This window comes from Pongo abelii, chromosome 8 (genome assembly GCF_028885655.2).
Source record: "Pongo abelii isolate AG06213 chromosome 8, NHGRI_mPonAbe1-v2.0_pri, whole genome shotgun sequence".
Taxonomy (NCBI): Eukaryota; Metazoa; Chordata; class Mammalia; order Primates; family Hominidae; genus Pongo; species Pongo abelii.
In genome coordinates, this window is record NC_071993.2 from 66,988,424 (window position 1) to 67,015,562 (window position 27,139).

The following is a 27,139-nucleotide window of genomic DNA, read 5'->3' on the forward strand; positions in this document are numbered from 1 at the left end:
ATTTGGTATAAAGAATAGCTTCATTAGGACATAAAGGCATGAAAATTCTGGCCAAAACTAAAAGAACCTTGTTAAAACCATATTAATTGAGGAATACCACCCATGATCAATAATAAAGGTTTGTATTTTCATTATTTTTGATAATCAGTTGTTGTATTTAAATTAGACCATAAACAACACGTTATAAAAGAACACATATGAAAAGAATAGGCTGAATTATTTTACTTCAGGAATACTATTTGCCCATAAGGCTCTAGTATGGGGATTTGTAATTAGTGATACCTCATATAGTATCCTATTCATTAATAAAACAAATTATGTTAATACTGTTTCCCAAATATTCTATATTCCAACATTTTTTTACTAAGGCAGATTAGACTTTCTTCAAATTAGTTAGTTAGTGACCTTTGCTTATAAGTCAAGCATATCTTTTATTCGAAAACAATTATTGAGATCTTATGGTTTGGAGAAATTAAAAAGTTCATGCTTAGCTAAACACATTGCAGTTAATTTTTAAAATCATACCATTTAGCAATAGAATTGGTTGAGTGACTTTTTTTTTTTTTTTAAAGACCCCACTCTGGGGAAGGCCAATTTGTAGATAAACTGCTCATACCCAGCAGCACTGCCTAGCTAATGTCTAACCTGTGGGAGTAGGCTGGAAGCAGCTCAAACTAATGGGGTTAACCTACATAATCTAATCACTCAGACTGAGCTAAAAGCAGACAAAAAGCACAGAGCCAGGGAGCCTTCAGTTTATTTCTAAATTTTTTCTGGCTTTTGTATGCTGGAGCGTCACCAAGTAGATGGTAGGTGTGCCCTTGCCCACTGTTCCTAGCTTTCCTTCTGGTCGCGTGTTGCATTTCTCCCAGTTAACTAACTGATTGGCCGCTGGCAAGATGCCTTTTAATACAAGATCAGCACAAGACGTTCTAAAGAGCCACTTCCTGTTGGCGGGGTGGCTTCCTCTCATCTTCCTCTTACCCACGCCCCCACTGGAAGGGAAGCCTGAGAGGCTGCAGCCAAAGACACACAGCTTGCCCTCCTTCCCTCAGCGAGGCCTGTGAGATCCCTAAGCTCCCAAAGCGTCTCAACATTCTCGTTGTAATTCACCAGTTTCTAAAGACTGACTCCACTGTAAGCCGGCAGTGGTGGTGCATGCCTGTATTTTGGGAGCATTTTGGGAGGCCGAGGCAGGCAGATCACTTGAGGTCAGGAGTTTGAGATCAGTCTGGCCAACATGGTGAAACCCTGTCTCTACCAAAAATACAAGAATTAGCCAGGCATGGTGGTGCACACCTGCAATTCCAGCTACTCAGGAGGCTGAGGCAATAGAATCTCTTGAACCCAGGGGGCAGAGATTGCAGTGAGCTGAGATCACACCACTGCACTCCAGCCTGGGTGACAGAGCAAGACTGTCTCAAAAAAACAAAAAAGAAGATTCACTACATTGTGGAATCCTTCCAGAGATGCCTAGCATGAAGAGGGTTGCTGGGAAAACCAGCTAAACTTGACTACTTAGAAAAAATGCATATTCTAATGAAATTTGGAGCAAGACCTCTCTGAAACTACATTTTACTTTTGTGATACACCTTTTGAAATTTGGAGCAAGACATCTCTGAAACTAACATTTTACCTTTTGTGATATTCCTTGGGGGGTCAGAAAAATCTGTCATTTTGTGCAAAGTAGAAATATACTGTTTCATTATAATATATACATGCTCATTATAAAAGCCTTCAGACAATACAGGAATCTATAGAGAAAAAAAGTATCATTCTACCACTCAGAGGTAACAGCTGTTAGTGTTTTGATATAAAGCTTCCTCAATTTTTTTTTATGGCTTTACAAACATTCAGATAACTATAGGCCATCTAAAAAAATAGGATCAGATTATGTACACTGTTTTATAATGTGCCTTTTTACAGAATTTCTGTATGAACAGGTATACATTTTCATTATAATTTTTAATTGCTTCTTAGTATTCCATCGTATGTGTGCCATTTACGGTTATTTCCCATTTTTCATGAATAGAAAGGATGTTCTTGTATATTTTTTTACCTCTGTTTTCCTGTTTCTTTGCTATGAATACTTCAAATGGAATTGTAGTGTGAAAGACTATGTACTTTTACAAATTTTGATAATAATTGCAAAATTGCTCTTCGAAACAGTTGTATCAATTTCCTTGCCCACTAATGTGGGTGAGTGCCCATGTCTCCACACCATTAGAAGTCATACAGATTAAAGACTGCTCACGCTGGCTCACACCTGTAATCCCAGGACTTTGAGAGGCAGCGGCAGGAGGATCACTTGAGGCTGGGAGTTCAAGACAAGCCTGGGCAACATAGCAAGACTCTGTCTCTTAAAAAAAAAAAAAATTGCCAGGCATGGTGATGCATATCTATAGTTCCAGCTACTCCAGAGGCTGAGGCAGGAGGATTGCTTCAGTCCAGGAGTCCAAGGCTTCAGTGAGCTGTGATCCACTGCACTCCAGCCTGGGCAACAGTAAGACCCTGTCTCAAAAAAAAAAAAAAAAAAAAAAAGAAAAAGGAAAGAAATCACACAGGTTAAAAAAGAAGTGGTGTTTTAGAGGGCACACACTTTATGAGTTTAGGGTCATTGAAGGCTTTATATGGGTGCAGAGGCTGTGTTCCTGATTGCTGAAAAGGTCACCATTATCTAACCAGTGCATTCATTTGTTTGCCTGAGAGTGTAACTCAGGTTTCCCTTTTACAGCCCACCGTCATATTTCAAACTCTCCGCATGTGTTCCTTTCCTTTAGATTGAGGAAGACACGTGGCAGAAATACTACTTGGAAGGAGTCTCAAATGAAATGTACACAGAATATCTCTCCAGTGCCTTCGTGGGTCTGTCCTTCCCTACTGTTTGTGAGTAAGTGACCTTTAACTGGATGCTCTTTGGCTCTCAGGGATATTGAATGTACCCCTTGCAAGGAAGCCTCCCATCTCTACTGGGTACAGTTGGAGCACTTGACAATTGCCGAGGGTATCCCGTGTGCTCGGCCCCATGTGATGAACAGGAGGGTGGGTCATTACATGGTCTCTGCCTGGGGAATTTCCACTGGCCCCACTTTTCTTGACAGGCCTGAGAGTCTTGGACTTGAGTTCATCATTTATGCTAACTTATGAACTACAGTTATCCTGCATGCCTTCTGTGATGTAGACACATTTATGAAGAGTGGCATAAACCCCTGCCTGTCTGATTCTAGTAGGGCAAAACAAATCTTGCCAGCCCCTCAATGAAGGGAATTTTAATCTGTCTTCCCATCAAGTCTGATCATAGAGACAACAGAGAAGCTACTGAAATAAAGCCATTCAAAGTGTTTTCACCCTTTACTGAGGAAATGTGGAACCAAATATACAGAAGGAGGCCTTGAGCCCCCACATAGACAACTGCCATGTTATAATAATAACAAGTCTTAGCTTCTGTTTCCACTGGCTCAGCAGGATGGATCAAAGCCACCCGCCATGGCCACTGCAGGTAGAATAGATGGTCACCTGTGGGGGATGACCTCAAGAGCTCCAGGTGTCTGCCGTGAGGCATGACAGTGCCTCAGATTCCTCACTTAGAATCCTCATGTCTGCAATCCCAGCACTTTTAGAAGCTGAGGTGGGAGGATCACTTGAGGCTAGGCATTCAAGAGTAGCCTGGGCAACACAGTGAGACTTTATCACTACAAAAAATAAGGAAAATTAGCTGAGTGTGGTGGCACACATGTATGGTCCTAGCTACTCTAGAGGCTGGGGTAGAAGGATTGCTTGAGCCCAGGAGGTTGAGGCTGCCCAGGAGGTTGATTACGCAACTGCATTCCAGCCTGGGTAACAGTGGTGATATCTCTAAAATAATAATAAAAAAAAAATCTCAGATGTTGAGTTTAAGATGAACGGGGTCTTTGTGCCCTCTGAAAACACAAACTCCCTGAGGTTGGTGAAACATTAAGCCTATTCTCCTGACACCTTAGCAAAGGATTTGACAAGGATTCTTCTCACTGGGAAGAAACAGGGGGATCTGGGAGCTCACTGGGCTGAGGAAGAAAAGCCATTTGCTTGCACTTCCTGCCTACTTACAAACCAAAAGAGAGGTCTGAAGACATCGAAACAAGACTGATCAGGCTTTACCACAAAGGAGAGGACAGTCCTGGGTGCCCTTGGCCTCGTCTGTATGGCGGTTTTCTTTCTGTATGCAAGAGAGAGGGAGGCGGAGCGCTTGGTGGCTTCGTGTTTACCTGGAGCCTCCTGTCACTGAACACAGCAGGTGCACTCTGTCAGTCCCTGGGCCCAGACCCTAAGCAATCCAAAATGGTTTGGCTGTTTACTGAAATTTCTCACCCTGTCTCTAAGCGAAAGTTTAAATGCTAAATGGACTGGAAAAGTGAATAGGTAATTGATTCGGAAGGAGTTATTTTCTGAAAATGGATGCCCTATTGTGACTCCCATGTGTGCCTTTCTTTGAGAGCTATTTCTCTTCCTGCCACTGAGAGGAGTTAACCATTCAGAGGCATTGGGTCCTGGAACACTGAGGCTGTCCCAGGGGATCTCCCCCTCCCTGGAGCTTGGCCTGTCTAGGATACAAAGCCCCGGGGGAAAGCAGGCTTTTTAACGGAAGCTAGTTTTATAAAAAGGCAATTGAAGCCTTGTCTGTCTAATGTGGTGGTGGTCTGAGCACATAACAGAGCTGCCAGCGCCTGCAGGGAGTCTTACGCTGGTGAGGGCGTCAGCAGTGGCTCCGTCAAGCCCCCTTCCTTGGCTGTAGGGTTTCCCTGGCCTAACTGGTGTTTGTGTCTAACAAAAGTGCTGCCTCCCCAACCCCCAGGCCCTTCTTGCTTTTCCACCCTTCTCTTAACTCTGCTCTTGGGAACTGAATCGGTTCCTCTTATGGGTAACTTGAAGGGTCAGGACTGCTCCCCCTACAGGCTCTAACTGGGATACTCACTAGGTACGTTTGACTCACATAGATATCAACTAGTTGCTGATATTTCGAAATAGTGGTATTTCACGTAAAAACTAGATTTCTGGCTTCTTTAGAAAATCTAATGTGACAATGCAAGACCTGCATTTCCTTGGAATGCTAACTGGCTCCAGTTTGATGTAGCAAAGGGGTTAGTATAGTCATGTAGTCACTCCTCCCTGATATCTTAAACCAGGCCAGATTTGCACATAAATCCCAGGCCTGGCCCTGTGGTTGTGTGAGTTTGCCAACCCTGACCCATTGGGTGGTGTGGAACTTCACTGGCCTTCAGCCAGCTCAAGAGCTGGCACTAGTGGCTCTGTGAATATTCCCTTTGATTGATTTTTGTATTTAGAACATGTCCCAAGGAGGAGACAAATTGTTGTCAGATAATTTAGTATTTGCTCAATAAAGTTTCTGGAATATATATATATTCCACTTCTGATGTGAGTGAGAATGTGTACAACTTAGTGCTATTATTCGTTTAATACAATGATACAGCAGAGGTAGAAATGATCAATAAAGGAAGGACATTTAATGAGATTTAGGAACATCCCAAAACATTGAAGCTCTCCTCAAGCATTTGATTATCTGGAGGCTTAATTACCTGTGTTTTCTACTTTAAATTAAAGAAAAGCCATAACTCAAAGTTACCAGCAGTTTAATGATAACACTCTTCAATTCAGGTTAATTAAAGCACAGCCGTAATTAGAGTGTAGTGTTGTATATCACTGGGCTGGCACAGAAGTATTTTCATTACAGTAAGAATTGGCTATTCAATTTCAAAATGACATAAAGGACGCCAAAATATATTTTAAGCTGGTTCACGGAGAAGAAAAAGAATTGGAGAACATTCTGGGTATCATAAAGCACAGATAAAATATACAGATTTTCAGAGCAGTTTCTGTAATTATACACTGCACTAAAACAATATGCAGCCAATAACATCTTAAAGCATGGAAAGAAATAAATGTGCTTTTTCTCTAGGCTGGCAAAATGCTCCCTTGCAGGGTGGGATTGGGAGAGCTTGGAGTTTTCTCAGAAGCTAGGAGAGTCATTCTATGAAAAGATATGGGAGCAGGATGTAGGGGTGAAATTTGAGATTGTTTCCCAAGAGAAAAGGAAGGGGAGCAAAAGAGGCAGTGGGGGCAGAAGGTCCTGCCACCCCGAAAGCTATCTCTATCAAAATTTCAAGCCAAGAGATTCTCAGTGTAGCCTTCAGTCTGTGGCCAAAGGCCCAAGAGCCCCTGGCAAATCACTGGTGTAAGTCCAAGAGTCCAAAAGCTGAAGAACTTGGAGTGTGATGTTCAAGGGCAGGAAGCATCCAGCGCAGGAGAAAGATGAAGGCTGGAAGGCTTCACAAGTCTAGTCCTTCCACATTCCTCTGCCTGTGTTATCCTAGCCATGCTGGCTGCTGATTAGATGGTGCCCATCCAGAGTGAGGGTGGATCTACTTCTCCCAGTCCACAGACTCAAATGTTAATCTCCTTTGGTAACACCCTCAAAGATACAGCCAGGAACAATACTTTGTATCCTTCAGTCCAATCAAGTTGGAACTCAGTATTAACCATCACAGGTGCTTACCCCAATCTCCTTCTCTGAAGTAGGAGTGCTATGACTTATCTGTCAGTACGGGTTAATGTCTTTTCCCCTCTCCCTCCTCTCCTTTTCCCTGTACCATTTATCTTTCTCACTGAATATAATAGAAGCACTTAGAAAGAAAGAAACACATTGCGAGCTATATGTGTATCCAAGTTATATTTACTTTTAACCTTTAGGAAATTCTCTTATCGGTTAATCACCAATTAACCAGATATTTAATGAACTGGGATATGTGCACCATTGTGCCAAGCTTGGTGCCACTTCTAGAGGAAACTGCTACTAGATTTGATCAAATATATGTGCATGAAAAGATTAATAGCAATACTTACAAATGCCAACAAATTTCAAGAAAAATATTCAGTTTCCCTAGGGTGGCTGCCTCCAGAGTTTACTGTCTGGCTAAGAAAAATAGTACCCATCCTCAGAGAGATCTAGACACCCACTGGTAAGTGCTGTGGTAGATGCACACAGCTGGAATAGAGATGCTGAGAGTTATAGGGACATCTCCCTGTAGGCTGGGGGGACATGGGGGTTCTTCCTGGAAGAGATGACATTTGAGCTGTGTCTTGTCAGGAGTTTTGATTCAGATGGGGGATAAAGAAGGAAGAGGATATTCTAAGTGGTAGGGAATCTGGAGGCTGCGCCACATAGTACCATAGGGAGCTCTCTCAACACCTAGGTCTCCGAGATTTTCCAGTTACAGCAAATTGCTTTCCTCTTTAGATGAGACAAAGAGATGCATCAGATTTATTTTGACTTGTGATTTTTTTGGGGGAAACTGATAACAGTGTTTTTGGTGAGCACTTGCAAAAGTGAGGGTGCACTCCCCTACCCTCAGGGAGGGCAGAGGGGAGGGGAGAGTCTGGACAAGGAGGAGCTGCAGGAAACCACAGGCTCAGCAGTTGGGCTGCCTCAAGAACACTGTGTTCTAGGTTCTGAATCTCACGGGGAACCTGTTAGTCAGTCATTCATCATTTGCAAAATATAAAAGCTTAATTGTATCCAGTTTTACAGCTCAGAGGGGATTAGGACAAAAGATGTATTTAAAATATGGTGTGTGTCTCTCTATTTCCCTCTGCAGCTGATGGAGCAGTTAAAATTCAGGTTTGATGTGGAGTATTTAATGCCTGAGGGACTTGGGGAACTCCAATCAGATCTTCCTCAGCTGTGCTGAAGGGCAGGAGTTCTGTCCCCAAGCCTAGGGGCAAGTATGGATGCTACTGTGCTGGTTTAAGAGTGCAGGGGGATTCTCTATTCCCTCCTCTACTTCCCTGCATTCAGTGCTCCCCTCCTAAATTCAGAAAATCATGCTCTCAACCTGTGTTGTTTTGCACAGACAGATCTTTAAAAAGAAGCTGCTTGGGGAAATTTAAAATTTAAGACCGCCCGGAGAAAGCTGGGCCTCTTGCCCAATGAAAACTGTAGCTAGTTTAACTTGAGTTCTGTGAAATCATTAGTTTTTGGAGAAAGACATCCAAATTTGAACATGGAGCAGAAAGAAACCAGGCAGACCCAATTGTTATATGATAGATTTCTTTAGCCTGGCTGCAAAAATGAGCATTTTAAGTGAATTTATGGAGAGGCTCAGATCTCTCTCTGTTTTTTTTTTTTTTTTTTTTTGAGATGGAGTCTCACTCTGTAGCCCAAGCTCGAGTGCAGTGGTGTGATCTCAGCTCACTGCAACCTTGTCCTCTGGGGCTCAAGAGATTCTCCTGCCTCAGCCTCCCAAGTAGCTGGGACTAGAGGCGTGCGCCACCACACACGTTTAATTTTTTTGTATTTTTAGTAGATACGGGGTTTCACCATGTTTCCCTGGGTGGTCTCGAACTCCTGAGCTCAGGCGATCCACCCGCCTTGGCCTGCCAAAGTGCTGGGATTACAGGCGTGAGCCACTGCACCTGGCAGATCTCATTTTTTAAAAAATATTTTCCCCTCACAGAACTGGCTCTATTCATCCACTTGATTGGGGAGTATTGTAATTAGTGTTGAACATATATGAATAGAGATGTGAATACAGTATTGGTGGTTATTTCTACTACAGAGACCCAAGAGGTGACCTTCTATGAGCTAGTGAATAAACCGTTGACCCTAAAGTCTATCGAAATCCTCAATAACAGGCTACTAAGGCAGTGGTGGGTCCAGAATTCTCTACAGAGGGGTCAGGGAAGGAGTCCTGTTGAAAATGGAGTGGACGCTTGGGCTTTGACTCAACATTGGGTTCTCATAGCAAACACACGGTTTTTTCTTTCATATTATGTTTCTCATTAATAATAATAGCAAGGCTCTCTAAAAATGCAGTTGTTCACACTTTAGGCAAAAGTTAATTGTCTCTATCAAGTAATGTATTTTTAAATTCTAGTGTCTTAGGGTGTGCTGGTGGAGATTGTGTGTGTGTGTGTGTGTGTGTGTGTGTGTGAAAGAGAGAGAGAAGGAGAGAATAAAAGAGTGGGAGAGAGGGTGGGGATATTCTGAAACCTTCCCACTCCACTCCTATCAAAGCTTCATAGAGAAAAAGAGTCTTAACATTTCTATGAACATTTGAAATCACTTCTATTTTCTTGGTGCTGAGTCTTGGAAATCCGGATGTTTCAAAGTTTCTTTACCTAGATGTTTTGATTTCTAGGGCCTGTCATTTTAAATTAAAGCTCCTGAATGTGAATCTTTTCCATTCCAGCCCCTTGATACAGAAGACCTGGTTTCCCAACGTGCAGTGTTTGTATCCGTATCTACTTCAATTGCATGTGCCAACATGACATTCCCAAGGGCCCTCTGGATAGCTGAAGAGGGGCTGGTGCTTTGGGTGGGGCTGGGTTCAGGGGGAATGATGACAGTTGCTTCTTTCGTCCTCCCTCACCTGACTTGTGGGGTGAGTCCTCTTCAACAGCCCCAAACCTCCTCTTTGTATGTTCTTCCTGAAGGTGCAAACTCTATGACAGGTTTCCATGTTTAATTCACACCAGCAAGTAATCTTTCCAGTCAAGGGGGCTGATTTAATGGCAAGAACAATGTATTTCCCTCTGGGTAGGCAGAAACAGTTGGACTCTAATTCTTAAGAGCCTTTGTTCAGGAACATCTGGGTTGAAACTACTGTAGTTAACAGATGATGTTGGCAGTAAAAAAAAAAAAAGGGGGGGGCTTTGTATAATGTCGTTGTCAAATTTGGTAAACCTTTACTTAATAATTATCAAGAAAGCAATCTAACTTGTTATTACAACAGTTTTATTGCAGATTGCTGGCTTAAGACCTTTTTGTGACAAGTGGCATTTTTTTTCTTGAAAAAAGAAGTCATTTCTATTCCCCTGTAATTATTTTTGCAACAAGCAACAACTTCCTGCGTTGGACATATTGGGGCATTTTATTTTAGAAACCAAGAATTAAATTATTGCTAGCTTATGGCTGATTTTATCCCATTTATTGCATTGTGAAGGCTTTCTTACTTCCTTTTTTCCCCTTACCTCACCTCACCCTGCTTCCTGATTTCACACGAATTCTGTATATGTTGAAACACTGTAAGTTGAGTAAAGGCAGAATTAGGATAAGGATTAGATGGCTAATGCCCATTCTTCTTTACCAAAAAATGGTGTTGAGTGATGCAAGTAAATGTTTAACCGGAGAACATCAGTTCTGGGTAGACTGAAAGTATATATATTCTTGGGAGTGTAAGGGGTACATAAGGGTTTAAGAGGGTCTCTAGAAGGTCCCAAGGACAAATTGTTGTATCTTAGAATTGGACTTGCATCTTGGCATTGTGGATTGAAGGCAAAAATTAGATTCCCAGAGCATATCACTACTTTTATTTCCTTCTGTATCCTTCCTTTCCCATCTGTCTGCTTCTAACAAATAAGACAAGCTAAGAAGCAGCTTGTTTCATGATTCTGTACTCACTTCCAAGCCTTCTCTGCATAGACTTTCCTAGTTTGCCACTTTATCTTTTCTCCATCCCTCCAGCCACTCATGAGATTCTACTCCCCATTCATACATGCATTTATTTATCCAGACTTTACTGAAGGCTTACTCTTTGAACTTTGCAAAATGCCAGTGAGGCAAAGCATGCATCCTGTACAGGAAAAACTCAGTCTAGAGGGGAGAGATAAGTAAACAAGTGATAACCACACCAGCTGCCCTGTTCATTCACCTTGCTCTGCTCTTCCCCACTGGACACCTCCAACAGAGGCTGCATCTGTGCAACAGGATGCAGTCCTTAAGCCCAGGATTGTGACATTGGCCAACTCTCTGTGGCAGGATCTAACAAAAACGTGTAATTTGAACACTCACAGAGGGAGCCATAGCTCTTGCTTCCAGTGTAAATCATGGTTTATTATACTTGATTTGCATTTTGCAATATCCAGAGGATACCTATTATAGTAGGGATTAAAAATTTAGATACCTGTAGGGTTCAGGCAGTTAGCAAGAAAGAATGAAGAGTGAGGCCATCGGAGACAATAGAGAGTGGTGGGGACCGTGGCACATTGGAGAACAAACATTCCATCCAGAGGGATAAGTGCTTCACAGCTGCACTCCCTTTTAGCCATGTGGAATGTGGTGTCAATGTAGCCCTATCTGATTTTGCAAGGAAAGCTGAAAAGCCAGTTTTTATATGAATTCACTTGTTGGCATCTATTTACAGTTTTTAAAAAAACACTGTACTTACCAAACAGAATGTGTCTGCCTGTTGGGCTTGTGACTGCCACTTCATTTCCTCTCTTCTGATGAGAAGCATCTGTGTAGCACATTGCTTCAAAGACTCGATTTCCACTTTTGGCTTTTTACATAAAAGTCAATTGACCTTGACCTAGTTGCTCTCCTCTGTTTGGACTCAGTTTGTTATCTGCATAGGAAGGGCAGGATCAGCCAATCTTGAAGGGCTTGAGTCTGAAAATCTGTGTTGTGGCATGGCTTGCCTATGTTCTCTCTGTTCACATCATTCTATCCCTCTCCTTTCCTTTGGCCAGTGGGCAACAACTTGTTTTGGGTCAAAGGACTTTTTAAAAGGGGCTTCTATAAGGCATTGTAGAATCATCTTAGGTATGGATTTGAATGTTTTGAAGTTATGGATTTAAAACTGGAAGAGGACTCAGATCTGCGGGTCCATTCCCTATAAGGTTAAGGAATGAATACAAGGCCGCATAAACTTTAGGACTTTCTTGTAGAGGAAACTCTTTTTATATCCAGTTGGTAAATGGTACTGTAGTAGCTAGGAAGACATAATTCACCATTACTAGGAACTGTTACTTCCCTTCTTACCAGCAGGATTAGGTTTATAAAAGCAATGAAGATCTTTGATCCCATGAACTACCAGAGTCCCAAAGTGGACTGGTCATTGCTCATAGGATATTAGCAAATTAACCTTTGCATGATCCATACTAAGTTTAAGATCAGCCTTCTCCCTGATGTTTTGGTATTTAGCTACTATTTACATTAGAAAGTGGTTACTTAATTTGGTAATTTGGTTCAATAAACATTGCATAAGCTATCTTATTTTTTAAAAAAACAATTTAAGCTCCAGAAGTAACAGTCCCATAAAGGGTGCATGTTAGCAGTGCTCTTTGGGACATAAATTAAGGAAGGCATTTTCCAGCTGTAGTTGGATATGTGTGTTGGTGTTTCAGCAAGCTGCATAATCAGCACAAAGCCCAGGTCATTAGAATCTGCTGGCAGGAATCAGAAAACCTGCAAATCACCAGGAGGTCCCAGATATGCCTGGATAGAAGAGGTCCTTTGACATCTGACTGTCTACTGAAGGCAGTGCTGTGGACCACAACCTCACATGTAGGAATGAGCAATTGGTCTCACTCCCTGGAGAGCATGAGGCCTTCAGCAGCACTTTCCTTGAAAGCAACACATCCCCCTATCCAGCACATCTGATTATGTCACTTTTCTATTTTAAACCAACAAAAATCCCCCAATTCCACTTATAATAAGCTGCAGACTCCTTGCTCTGGAAAGCAAAGACCTCATGATCTTGCTCCCACCTCATTTCCTGACCTAATCACTGTCATGCTTGACTTTGCTCACTCAGCTGCAGACTTACTGGATTTATTGCTGATCCTCAAACACCCAGAGCTCTTCCCTGCCTCAGGGCCTCTGTGCTTGCTGTTTCTACTTCCTAGAAACCTCTTTCCCCATATCTTCTCATCATGCTGTTGTGCTCCCTGCATCCTCAGAATGGTCCTCCTGAACCATCAGAGATGATATACCTCTTCTGAGTTACTCTTTATATTCTTAAGTTGTTTTATTTTCAACATAGAACTTGTCATCATCTAGGAATTTATTATTTATTCACTTGTATATTTGCTTATTGTCTGTCTCTCCCAATATAAAATAGGCTTCACTGGAGATCAAGATGTAGTGTATCCTGCCAGGTATTAGCTAGAGACCTTAGGCATGTTACATGGACTTTCTGATCCTTGGTTTCATCACGTGTAAAATGGAGCTATCAATAGAAGTCTGAATAATTGGGGTAATAGCTTCCTCTTAGGGATATTGAGAGGATTAAATTGAATTACCAAACCTTCCCCACACTGTGACCCAGTATCTTATCCCCCTTACAATGCTGGAGCTAAATAAATAAGCATCAACTCATTGTTCAATCTATCAGTTAATCAATGTTCTATTATTCAAAATGGTAATGCTCATTGTAGACCCTTGTCATACATCATGTATGTAATTATTTTGTTTATGTGAGCTTTTATTCTATAAGTATGTAAGTGCATAGGTTCATCTAACTGTATTGTGCCATTTACATGTTCATGTCTTTTTATATATTTGTTCTATTTACATGTTCATGTCTTTTTATATGATATTATTTGTTGATCTTATATCTTGAAATATTATTTGAAAAGCCATTTAGAATGCTAATACCTATTGCACTGTACTTTATTGCCTTATTATTGGACATTTAGGTTGTTTTCTATTTTTCTACTCCGTATAAATAATACTTACCCTGAACATCTTTAAGCATAAACATTTTACTGCACCTTTTGTTATTTTCTTAGACTTGAAACCCAGTAAGTGGAAACCATTTGTTTGTTTAGCTTCTCTGTATCGGTGGGTCTATTCACTATGCACTATGGAGAATTCCAAACAAGTCCAGGACTCTTAAGGAAGTTGGTCTGGTTAAGGAGACAGAGTTCAGACACATGAAACAATGGGGAAAGACCACAGCCAGTATAAAATTGACTAAAGGCTCAGTGATTTGGTTACAGACAAGGTGCTGGGAGAGTTTTGAGAATAGAAAATCACAGGGTAGCAGTAGCTGGAGAAGACCTACTGCTTGCAAGATTAGAGTTGATATGGCCTGTGAGGATGGGTTGGGAAGAGCTAAGAAGGGATTGAGAGTGGGGAACACACAAGGGAAGGGATGGAAACAGGAACAAGCCAGCCTCAAAACAGTCTGCTCTGCAGTCGAGAGCACCAGGCAGATGAGGTAAGACAGCTTGGATGGAGCCAGGAGTGACAATGCCATCGTCATGTGCTGGGTACTTACACAGGGGCCAAGTATTATTACCATCATTGCAAGCACACAGGGGTCTGCTCGGAACAACAATATGAGCCATTTGTACAAAAGACCGAAACGGAATCCAAATAACAGGTCCAGCTGGTCCAAATCTTTCCCTCCCCCTGTAGTTAACATTTTACTACCCGACCGAGTAACTAATGAATCTGGCCCAGTGTAAATCCCCAGGCACAAATCTCTGCTTGGGCTCTGTGTCTAGACAGCCAGACCTGAGTGCAATTTGCACTTTGAGCATCCAGCACCTTATCACTTGCAAGAAATCAGGTTTAATAGGGAAGATGGGGAGGTGTTGCTTCCACCCCCTCCCTTTGGCACAGTGCTGGTGGAATGAGGATCCCCTCAGTAATGACTGCATTAGGAGACTGAAAGATCGTAATAGTGTTTGTTATGTGGCTCTGGTCATTCAGAAGAACTGATTGGGAGGCTTCTCCATCTCATTGCAGGCTGTGTTTTGTGAAGCTCAAGCTCCTAATGATAGCCATTGAGTACAAGTCTGCCAACCGAGAGAGCCGGTAAGTTTGCGGTAACCCAGCAGCCAGCTGACACTTTTGATGGTGAGAGTGCATTCTGAGAACGGTTGGTTCACTTCTGCTTTCTTGTGCATTATTTATCTGCATGGAACCAGATATAAAACCTCTCTGACCCTAGAGCACATTTCGAGGCATGCCCCACCAGACACTGCAGCTTCTATGCCAGACCAGCCTGGCACCCAAAGCCCTGCTGGGCATTCAGAGAGTGTTTCTCCAGGGAAGAGGGATGAGTCCTCAAAATATCTCCACCTGATCATGCCGACCTGGACTTTTCACCTTCAAGTATTAAACCAGAACTTAAAACCCCTTTTTACTGCTATGAGCAAAAAAGCAGGTGGACTCTGGCCTCCTTTACAGCAGCCTTGGGGTAGAGCTGTGAGGGGAGACACCAACTCTCTTGATAGCCAAATTACAAGCAGCCTATTGTGTACCATATGTGCTTCTGCCGGTGCAACCAAAATCCAGGTGGCAGAATATCAGCTTCATGTAAATGAGCCAGGAGAGTGGAGCTCAGAGGCAGGAGCTCTCTTTATTTATTTATTTTACACTTAATTATGTGCAAATCAGACTGATGAGGGACTGGGTCTGGTTGAAATAGATAACATCCCAGTCAATATATGAGTTCACGCTGGAGGTGGGAAGCATCGTGCTAACAAGAAATTTTGCTGATGGAGTCCTCTACGCCTTACAGATAAAATAGAGATGATTTTTTTGCTCCCCAATTCTTGTCAATAGTTTTGGAAGAAAGAGAGCTCATTGAGAAGTGCTCAAGCTTTTGTTCTCTGAAATGACACCCATAGCCTATTCCTCTATAGTTCATATTTTTGATCCTGCAGATGCCCAAATGTGGAGTGCAGATTCCCTCCAACAAACACCTTAATAACTGAGCAGAGTACAGGGGAAGACTAGAAGTTTCCTTTTATCATCATTTAAGGAGTTTTCCTAATCTGGGTGAATAACCCAATACAGCCAGACTTTCAAATGTACAGTCTGTGTCTATGACAAGACAAAACAAAAGAAAAGAAAACACTGGATTGTAAACAGATCAATCCAATGTTTTCTGTTACCTTAACTACCAGATCAGATTGCTCACAAAGTCAATCTGATCAAATGTTAAGCTATTTTGAAAACCCAAATCAACCAAAAGGAAGAAAAAATGGTAGATTTGGTGGCCATATGTAGAACATGGCTGTAGCAGTTAACAAATATGTAGATAGATAAATATTTTCTTTTTCATGTTGGCAAAGTGAAGAATATTGTTTGCAAAAACCGACAGTCCTGGTTATTAGTTGTTCAGCAGATGAGGTGGAATTTTCTGGGATTACTGTTTACCTATGTTTTTGCCAATACTCACTTGTACCTGTGTAGGGGAACTGTGTGTATCCTGGATTTTTGCAAATGATATTCTCCGTGTTGCCAAATCGCAAATCTTTGTGTAACTCAATGTTCTCTATTTACTTTTGTGCATCTTTCAAAAAAAAAAAAATGTCATGATGTGGGTGATGCTGATGCTGCATAGTGTTTTTCGACCATTCTGGAATAATCTGACTGCAGGAGATTGCACCCTGAACCTTGAGCAGTTGTCTTTCACTCGTTGCCTTTTGGTTTCAAGGAGAGAAAAAGAGCGAAAGCCTGTTAATGGTTCATTGTGAACTCAATGTCACTATTCTAAGAAAACTAACTCAGAGCACTCCCTGAAGATGAAACTTTTCTTGGATAGGCCCTTCAATTGAGTCACAATTCTGAGATGTTTTCAACAAAGCCATATTTGTAGATATAGTTTTTAGTACATATATATATATATATATATATATTTTTTTTTTTTTTTCAGAAAAGGGCAAAAAGGACTTGTTTGGCTTTGTTTGGGCTTTCTTTGTGCAGTTGCCAGCTTTATTTCTCAAATGTGGCTTGGTCTCAGTGTGGAAGCACATTGGTTCTTGTGGAAAAAGGTGTGTTTGAGGGAATGTGGATCATGCCTCTGAGAAAACACAGGACTTATCAAACACAATATCCACGTTAAAGATACACATTTTTTTAATCTTCCCCGAGATAATAATTTTAATGTTTTTCTTTATTTAAACATGCCCCACTTCTTTCCCTCTCACATTTTCTAACTGAATGGGTTTGAAAATTCAAAGGACCTGCTTCTCCTTCCCACCTTCTTTAACCTGTGTTTAACTGCCTTCTTTGTTGTTAGTTTCACCCCATGATACTGTTTTCATGCTTTGCCGAAAAACCTTGTTTTCACATGCATCCTTCAAGTGATTTGAAACAAAGGTTTTATTCCTTCTTTCCTTCTGGTGTCAGTCTATTTATTATCAAATTGTTTGATTTTAAATTCTTTTCTTGTCGTTTTGCAGAAGCCGAAAGCGGTATGCACTCTTCGTTAACTTTTCTTCCAACCTCCACCCTCTATCTTCACTCCTAACCCCAGGACTAACCATTTGCCAAGAATTCAAGAAGAGAGAGATTATATATATGTATATATAATCTCATTCCCTTGTCTGGTGTATATATATTATATATGTGTGTGTGTATATATATATACACACACACCCCTCTCCAACTAGAGTACATAAATTGGAAGTAGCCTATTTCTGTTCCTGTTTGATTTGTTGGTTCTTTTGGATGACGCACTAACTTCTTTGCAGGAAACCTAAAAAAAGGAAAAGCACACTCCTGTTTTCAGTCATGGCACCAATAATGGGAACAAATACTATTAAAGTTGAACAGGAGGATGCTTCTCTCCAGCCCTTTGTGTCTGTTTCTGTATTGTCCTGATGCGTCTTGATGTCCATTGGACTCTGGTGCCATTTTGTCTACATACCACATCCACATTCCCAGTGACCTCCTCCTCCCTGTGTCAAGTTTCTTGTCTATAGAGCAGAATTCATGTCCTTTTATCCACAAAACAGAGACCAAGCCCTTACACTTCTGTTTTTCCTTACATTTATTTTGGTGATAACATTTTGAATATTTTATTTCTTGGGCAGTGCTCAGTATAGTCTTAGAACACTGCTATTAAATTGCCAGATTATCACACTTGATTTACGGAGTTAGTACTGTTTATTGAGACAGACTCATGGCTTTTTTTTTCCTAGTGTGTTTGGGCATATTTCTTAATATGAAGTTTCTCAATTTTCACCGTGTGATTTCACCCTGTTTTGCTGCTGTTTTACATTGCATGAAGCATGACTAAATCATCATCAATGGCATTTAAAAAAAACTTTTGGGTTAATAGTTCCAGGATAGCTTTTCAATAATGTGTTCTCTAAGACAATATTGTCGAAAACATACTATTGAGATGCCTACTTGTTCATCTTTTCAAGTTACTTTTCTCCGTGATTGTAATCACTATCATGTGTTTGTGTTTGTAATTGTGTGTGTGTGTGTCTGTGTGTGTGTATTTGTCTGTATCTCTTTCCAAAATCCGATTTTTCTGTTGTTTTTTCGAGTACATGTGTATAAATGGAGGTGGCTTCCTGTCAGTTTGGTATTATTGATATGATCCAACTGCAAGAAGTTACTGCAACACTTTGCATCTTAAAGGTCCACAGTGGTTGCACCTCTGCTGTTGGCTTTTGGCCTTTGAGTCCTTTTATCTTGTGGTGAAGGCATGTTGTGATGTAGGCATGACTTGTCCTAAGTATACCAGAAAATGATCTGGCTTGCTCCCAGAACCAAATATCCAGCATTATCGTTTCTAGGTCACCTGTCTCTTCCCCATCCCATATGGCTAATATTTTTTGTATGTGCGAAATATATTTGAAAATGCCATTTCTAAAGTTATTGAGATGGATGCAGGCTGAGTAAGTCCTCACCAGTATCTCTGGTGGACCACAGTGGCAGTCATTTGACTCTGACCAACTGGGAGCAATCTTTATCATGCTGTCTGTGTGTAAGTGAACTGGGCTTAAGTATATTGACATATGAAATACACAGCTGTGTCTCTGATGGTATCCTAAAGTAAAAGTGTGTGTGTCTAGTTGTGTGGGACTCCAGCAGCATGTATTTTAAAGCCCAGAAAAAATGAAAAGTTCCAGAAAGGTGATAAGATTTGAGATGTGGGGTTTCTCTGAACTGTGCCTGCACATAGCCTGTAAACTACAAATGCAGTCATACTCTCTGAGAGGGGACATGGATTGGTTCAAACAAAGTTCCAACTGAGAGTCATTGTATATGAACTTGTGTGATCAAAGAAGCCTCTTCTCAATGGCATGATTCATCTGGGCATAGCATGAACAGAAACCCTAGATGGTTCTTATTTGCTTGCTTTAGTTAATGAAGTCCCATTAGCTTGCTAGACACAAATATAATTACTACGTTATCAAGCACAAACTATGTTCTCATATGAGTCATGCTATTTTTTTAAAATTGCCTGAGGAATGGTACATTACACCTACCAAAAATGAAAGGGAGAGGAGAGAAATATATATCTATAATATTTACCCTTAATGGATAGAAGTTTCCTTAAACAATATCTGTTTCAGTTGAATTACCAATCGTAGGTTGTCTCTAGAAACAGGAAACAAGTAAAGTTTACAATGATTGAAGACAAAACTAGATGTCCCCCAGTTATTCACAAGTGGTGGAGAAAGGAATACATTACTTTCCTCCGTCAAGCTGCAGTCTTCCAACCTGACCAGTGTTTAGCAAGAGATACCCAGTGAAATGTGATACAACTTGAGACGCGGTGCTCCTCTCATGGCGGGACGTGATAGAGACATTTCCCCGCGGGACTGAGCCCCGCTAGCCAATTGCACGTAGATGTGTTTTATGTCTAGGAACCCATATTTCTCTTTGAAGTTTTGCTTTCAATGTTGAAATCAATTGCCCCAACTTCGCAAGTGGCACACTGTTTACATATTGGGATATTTACATATTCATACTTAACACATCTGAGAGATTGCTAGTTCATTGGCCAATCCCCTAGCCCTAGCAGAGGTGTGGTCACTCCTTTAATCGGCCTGACTGACGAGAATTGTAGCTTGTTCTTTGAAAGAAAACTGTGACCTCCTTTCCACTTATTTGTGAAGAAAAGGAAAACTTATGGAACTGAGGCGTTAAAAACTTACTTTTTTTATTCATTCAACAAATAGTTGAAATATGCCTGTTGCGTGCAAGGCTCTAAGCCTGCTACTCCAAGAAACTCAAAGGTAAATAGAATGTGATCATGTTTTGTACCCCTCTACTCAACTGTGGGTTCCTTGCAGAAAATATGTATTTGCTCCATGTAGGAGGTGAGTAAACAAAGAATAAGTTGAGACTTAAAACTAGTCTGAGAGCAAAAGAAAGAGAGACAGCAAGGGACCACGCCAGCCCCGTGCTTCCAGCTGTCACTGGATGCTTTCTGTTGAAACCAGTAAGGTCAAAGAAGAAAGGATAATTTATATGTTCCTGGAAATGAGGGAAAGTCCACCTCTGCCAATATGTCCTTGTTGGAATTCTGTTAATGGATATATGGGCTTTTTCTCTTAGAGATTTTCCTGATTCTTTACATGACACATGTTGAAGTTTATCCCTGATAAACTAGTGAATGACATAAAGTTGGAGCCAGAGAACTGATTTAGAGTGGCGCACAGAGGGAGAGACTTTTGGCAGTCATTAGAACAAAACAAACTTAACATCGGATACTCTCCTAAAGAGATCAGAGATCCTTGGAAAAATTTATGTATTCCTATTAGAAGGTCAATAACAAATTCTAAAGATAGTAGGCAAAAGGGGGAGAAAGTTACCACTATCCAGAATCCTTGTCTTTTTATATTTTGAAGAAAAGGGGGATTAGCATTTTATTTAAACTTTCTAGATTTGGAATGTGTATAGAAGACTTAATGTCAAAAATATTAAAAAAAAAAAACAAAAAAAAAACAGTAATGTAGTTCCTCGTGCTTCAGCACCAAGAGCATCTTTATGTATCTAGATTTCTTTCTTTCATTATTTCAAGGGCTGGATCCATTCTTTAGATTCCCACCCAGAAGGCTGCCTTAGCCTTAGCTTAGTATCTGCAAATGGTTCTGCCTCACACCTCACATGGGGATGATTTAAACGCCCTCACCCCTGTTCACAGGGAATAAGAGGGCATCCTGGAATCCACACGATCTGTGAGGTAATTAGAGATGCTTTCGGTTCCTTACACAATCAGCCATAGATTTAAGGAACACAGGATACTTCACTGTGCAGACAAAAGTCAGTCTAAATTAGCCGATCACCAGATATTGTGCAGGGATAAAATGCTTTGGATTTCCTTGCAGTCAGTGGAAAAGTCTTTCAATGCCAATAGGGCACCTCCTGGGTCATTTATTAGCAGCAAGGACAAAGTGGAGGGTGATGGTGCTGTGAGGATTTTTTTACCTCTCAGTTTTATAATCACCTAGCTCACTGAGAGTAGCAACTAAGAATTTAAGACCTTCTATGTGTCAGTCATGTAGCACATAGTACATACTTTAACTCTCTTAGAGGCATTGTAAGCTAGCGATTATTCACCCATTTTACAGATGAGAAGTGTGAGGCTTACCTGCATTTGCAAAGCCAGGACCCAAATAGGTGAGACCTGATTCATGTGCCTGAGCGCTTAACCAACATCAGCAGCAAACCTGAAACACTGATGTGCTTTACTTCAGAGCCCCAAATCTTTCTTCTCCACTGCACTAACTGGACTAAAGCAAGCTCAAAGGCTGTAATAAATTATCTCAACCTGCACTGTCTAGAATGCCAATTCTAAATGTTCACTGTAGGCCAATTCTTGTTCATTGTTGATAAAGAATAATGAAGCACACAATGTGAAAAAAGGAAACAGCATTCTATGTGATGCTTGTTTTGTTCATATATGTCACCAAGATGTTGATGTGGGTCAGACTTTTCCTTTTGAATTCTGTTGTTCAAATCATGATAGGAATTTTTTTCCACTCAGAATTTTTTCTTGTGTATTTTATATAAATACATGTCAAAATGTAAGCTTTTATAACTCTAAGGAACTAGCTGCTTTAGGCTCCCAAAGTGCATGGAATTTTTTATGTATGTCCTTATATATTATTCTGTAGTGTACAGTTCTTTACCCTATAATTTCATCTCATTAATGGGCAAGGTATTTTGATAAGAAGACTGTATTGTATTCCATGGGGTCAGCTAGAGAAAATCTGTGATAACTTTGTTGAAAATGAAATACACTTTGGATTTTTTTTTTGCAAGAATTAAAAAAAAGGAACAATAACCCACGTGCACTGAGCCTTCTATACATCATCTCTCTGAATTCTCTAAAGATTATTGTTACCTTTATCCACCTCTTGTAGGTAAGAAAGTTGAGTTCTAGGGAGATTCAGTAAATGGCCCAAAGTCAAACAGCTATTAAGTAGTAGTGTTGGAATTTGGGCCCAAATTCTGATTGCAGAGCCAGGGCATGTAAAAACTGCCTTGCAGGAAAGGAGGTAAAAAAAATGTGCAAAATTTAGAATCCTGCCTTTCTAAAACATCATACTGAATTGGCTTTGAAAGATAAATTCATCTAAACTGTATGAGCTCTAACACTTCGCCCTCATGATTGCATGAAATCAGAGGGCTTGTTATACCCACGTGAAGAGTTGGCAGAAGGGTCATTAGGAGGTGCGTATGGAGAGCCACTGCTCAGTGCAGGCCATGCTATTAGTGTGGACTGCTGCTCTCTGATTTGGGAGGAATCTCATTGCTGCCTGTGGTTGTAGGGCAGAACAGTTAAATCTTCATAGCCTTTTGATATTTTTGAGTGTTAATAATAGCCATGACACAAGTACAGTTTCCTCCTGTCAGGTCTTGTTATAAGTGATGGTAGATGTTCTTGTGACCACAAACAATTATTTTGCAATAATGATCTGCTCAGAGGTCTCCCAACCAGGTGAACAAAGGTTCACCTGGGTCCTTCCTGTATGACTACAGACATATCACTTCATGACCACAACACTTTTCTGGAATGGTTTACCAGTAGGAAAAAAGATTATGTGTTAATTACCATTCTCTATATTTTGATTGTTGGGGGCAGCTGAGAACTTCCTTTAGACTGATTCCAAATATCTATTACCTTATTAGGCAACATCTTTTCAGAACAAGGAATACCTCTGTTGTATCTGTTGCTTTATTCAGAATCCCTACATTCAGTATCCACTAAGCCTGAAGTCTTTTCTCAGTCTCTGCATCAGACAATCTTGTATTCTGCTTTTGATCTGCAGAAAATTAAACTTGTTTGTTTCATCCATTTATTAGATTAGGATACATTTATCTCTTCTGTCAGTCCAAACACAACTTGGTCAGCTAATCTATTTACGCCACTTTGAAATAGGACAATGTATATTTAGGTTCCCACTTCTCTGCAGGGCAAGTTTTTTTAAGGGGTGGTTTGCATTTGTTTTCTCAATTTGCCTCAATTAGGACATGCTAGACACACATCTTATTCAAACGCCCTGTACGTTTTTATAAACAGCAGACTGGAATCGTTAAGTATATCCAACTGCTGACTTAAAAAAAAAACTGTTTGGGTAAATCCAATTCTTCCTATAAAGGCTGTACATGGAATCAATTTCCATGTCCTTATCAATGTCATGAAGACGTTCAGTTTGCTTCTGCATTGGTTATGGGTGTCTTGTACCATTCCCTGTGGTAAAATGTGGTGTGTGTACATGTATGTTTATGTATATCTATAGGGGTCCCATTAATGCTCTGTCATTTAATGGAAAATTGTTGTAGCAATAGCTTCATCAGGCCAATAATGCTTCCGTGTTGACCACCAATAGCAGTTTCAAAAGGAATTTATTCTGATGGACTTCGCTTCAAATCATGTGCTCGTGATGGCAGCTAGACTGCTCCATTATATAAACCCAGGCCCTAAAACCTTGATTTGCTTTGATTTTCTCAACTGGGAGCATGCCAGCCTGGGAAGTAAGCAGTAGTGCCTAATGATGGCATTATCCAACTAAATGTATGGGGCAGTGGACATTGGACTCTGGACAAAATCTTTGGGGAAAGCTTTAGACTAGTGGGCCCCCTATAAACACAACAGTATGGTGTAGCCTTCAAGGTTTTATTCAGAACATGACCTCACAAATATATCTTCTCTGTTTGTTTTTGTTCACTGAGCAGTATATTAATTAATCCTGGAAACCATCTTAAGATCCAAGAAGGTACTTTAGGATTTTTCATCGCAAGTGATGCCAAAGAAGTTAAAAGGTAAGAGTTTATTTTCAACTGGCTTTCCTTCTGGACCAGCCGTAGACACCTTGACCCACGGAAGTAGGCAGGATTCCATAACCCCAAAACTCCTTAACATGTCTATGGCCATCAACTGGTGTAAGAAAAACTTCCACGGACTCTAGTTCATGTAGTCAATTCCACATCTTTGAATGAGAATAATAAAATTTTAGAACTAGGACGCCTAGTTACCTGCTCATTCATTTTGTGAGGGGGAAAATGGGGGCTCAGGGAGCTGAATGACTGCTTGAGGTCATCCTGATTCCTGATGATTCAGAACAACATGACAAGACAACTGGCTCCTTATCTAGTGCTCTTTACTTAATATTATCTGGGAAATTTACTTGAGAATTATCAGTTTTCTACTAGTGTCCCTGCCAAATAGAATTTCAAAGGTTGGGATTAATTTCAGATGGAATGTGAAACTGGCTCTATTTCTATATGTGGCCTCCTAGGTAAGTGGCTGAAGTTGTCAGCTTCAATTGTTAAGCCACTGTAAGTGCAGCACAGGATTTCACTGGCCTGCATGTTTCTTGACATTTTTATTCGTATCCTTAAACCTGTTTAAGCAGCCTAGGAATTCACAGGGCACCCTTTGCAGCACAACATGGAATATTATTGTATTTGATTCTATCTTATGAACTTGGAGAAATTTACTAGCAGAAAATGTGATGCAAATGTTCAGACAGGTCATTCAGCTCAACAGTAATATTGCATAAAATATTTTAAGTACATTATTAATTGTGAAGGTCTATCATTAGTTATCTAAGCCTATTGTCTTCATTGAATGAGTTCCTAGTCAAAGCCAGGCCTGTGCTAGGTGTGCCATATTCTTTATTGCTGCTCTTCAAAATAACCCTGGAAGGTAAGTCTTCTCAAACACTCAGAGCTTTGGTTTCCTGATCTGTAAAATCGAGATGAGTGATTTGTCCAAGGCCATGAGGCACATAAGTAAGTGGTGGAGCCCGGAGTGGAACTGGTCTTTCCTTTTCTAAAACCCACTCTCTTTCTACCAAATTTAATAATACTATCACATTCTTACAGAGGAGGGATTATTACACCCCAGCGCTATTCTAGGTACTAGGTTCTCTGTATCTAAAACGTGTTAAACTCTCACAGCAACCCCATGAGATAGGTAGCATTACTCTTTCCCACTTTACATATGAGGAAACTGAGGCACAACTTGGCTAGCTAACTTGCCCAAAGCCACACTGCTAGTGAGGAATAAAGCCAGGCAGTTGGAGCTTGCACTGTTAATTATTTGCGTAAGTTAAGCCTGACACGCTGAGCACAGAACGATGACATGTGACCATGGATACTTAGGGTCCTCTTCCTCCCCATCCGCTCTAGCAAACTAAGCCATACTGGCTACAGAAGCTTTCGGGAAAAAGAAAATATGGGCTGTTGGAAGAAAAAAGAATTCTTAAACTGAGCTCTCTAATAACTTAAATTTATTTCTGCAAATTGGGGAAAGATTGCCGTGGTTGAGTTGTGGGGGAAAAATACCTCCCTACTCAGTTCATGGAATCTCCTGGTTGTTCAAGAGTATCCTGAGAACTGGGTACACCTGAGAAGGGAAATTAGGATTAATGGGACTGAACCTTCCCTCTCCCTGTGCTCCAATCAGGTCTCCTGGAGAAGAAGCTTGTGCCCTTGTCCAGACTGTGAGACACAAAAGCTTGAAACAGCATCTCAGCACCAAGTACAGGAGGCTGGGGAGCACAGGAGAACCATATATCACGTATACCTCCCAGATAGCAAATATAACATGAAACTCCCATTTGTGTAATTCTATTTCCTATTGCATCTCTCACTAATGAATGTCACCAATACCAGGCCGTCCAAAAAACAAATTACCTCCTATATTAGGGAGTGCAATATGTCTCATTTCAGTGCTTTATGGTATTCACAAATACATGCTGACACAATCAGCTACAACACCAGGCTGTAATTTTCCATGGTGTGTGATATGTCAAAGCAAATGCTGTCAGTTAGGGGATTTCAAATAGATTAAGACTGCAAAAAACCACAGAAAGGACATTGGAGATTTGAATGAAACTAAACAAGTTTTGTAAAAATGGAAAAGTAGATTATGATGATCTAGTATCGAGTTTGCACCCTCCACTGCAAAAAAGCAACAAAAGAAGTTAATGAATTCTAGCTCATAGAAACCTTCAGATGCAGTGTTTTAGAAAATGAGGAGTGAAACCATCCCACTGCAGTCTTAAGAAGGTCACTTGAGGATGGGCATTTGGGTACTTTCTCTTTCCTCCTTGCCACCAAATATTTTCCTTTTAAAATAACATTGGAACATAGACTTTAATGTAGGAGTCACAAAACGGTGGCTCAGTGACTCAATTTGGCTTGCACATATGATTCTTTTGAGTCACAATTTTAAAATATAAATGAGTTGCCAAGGTGAAAAAAGTTACGAGCTTTTATATAAAAATCCTTATTACTCATTTCTCCTGAAAAATTGGCAGACCCAACAATACTGGGAAGCAGTCTCAAACTCACTCATTCATTCGCCCATCAAATGTGTATAAGTCGTTTACATTTAGAAGGCTCTATACAAGGCACCAGGGAAACAGTGGTGAAAAATGAACAATGGGGAGAAGTCCCAACTCTCATGGGGCTCGTATTCTAGGCAGGAAAGAATTACAGTTTTTTTAAAAAAAAATTAGTGGTAAAAGAATTAATGCAACTGGGTCACTGACTTGGGTTGGGTATAAGTGAAAGCTTCTCAGAGGGGATGGTATTTGAGCAGAGATTGAGAAGAAGGGAAATAATCCATCAGGCGGGGATCAGATAGGAAGAAGAGATGGGCTGGGAAAAAGTTCATTGTGGGTAGGGACCCCAAGAAGGAAAGTGTGGCTAGGGAATAGATTTGGGGAGAGTGGTATAAGATGAGGTTAGAGAGAGGCAGAGGCTGGCTCCTAAAGCACTTTATAGAAAGGTTGGATCTGTTATAAAATGGAAGTCACTGATGGCTTTAAGCTGATCTGATGTATATTTTCAAAAGGTCATTCTTCCTGCATTGTAGAGAATGAGAGGAATGGGGCAGGAGAAGAGGTGAGAGACTCAGCGCCTATTGCATAGTTTAGGTGAGAGATGATGGCAGCTTGGACTGACCACTGAGTGGAGGTGGAGAGAGGTGGGTCCCATTCAGACTATATTTGGGAGAGTGTGCAGAACCCCCCAATGAATTGGGTAGAAGTGAGGAAAAAAGAGGAATGAAGGATGAAGGCTAGAGTCAGGGCTTAAATAGTGTTGATCTTAACCAAGATGAGGGATACTAGAGAAGGAGCAAGT

The 27,139-nt window shown here is 40.8% G+C and overlaps 1 protein-coding gene across 11 annotated transcripts in view; it reads left to right on the top strand.

The window, feature by feature from the left end:
- KCNMA1 (potassium calcium-activated channel subfamily M alpha 1) overlaps positions 1-27,139 on the top strand; it is an 838,033-nt gene that overhangs the window by 668,002 nt on the left and 142,892 nt on the right. For all 11 annotated transcript variants that reach the window (XM_063727600.1, XM_054522412.2, XM_054522407.2 and 8 more), the window contains exons 15-17: positions 2,781-2,890; positions 14,528-14,596; positions 23,720-23,806. In XM_063727600.1, the coding sequence (XP_063583670.1) occupies positions 2,781-2,890; positions 14,528-14,596; positions 23,720-23,806 (266 nt within the window). The remainder of the gene's footprint in view (positions 1-2,780; positions 2,891-14,527; positions 14,597-23,719; positions 23,807-27,139) is intronic.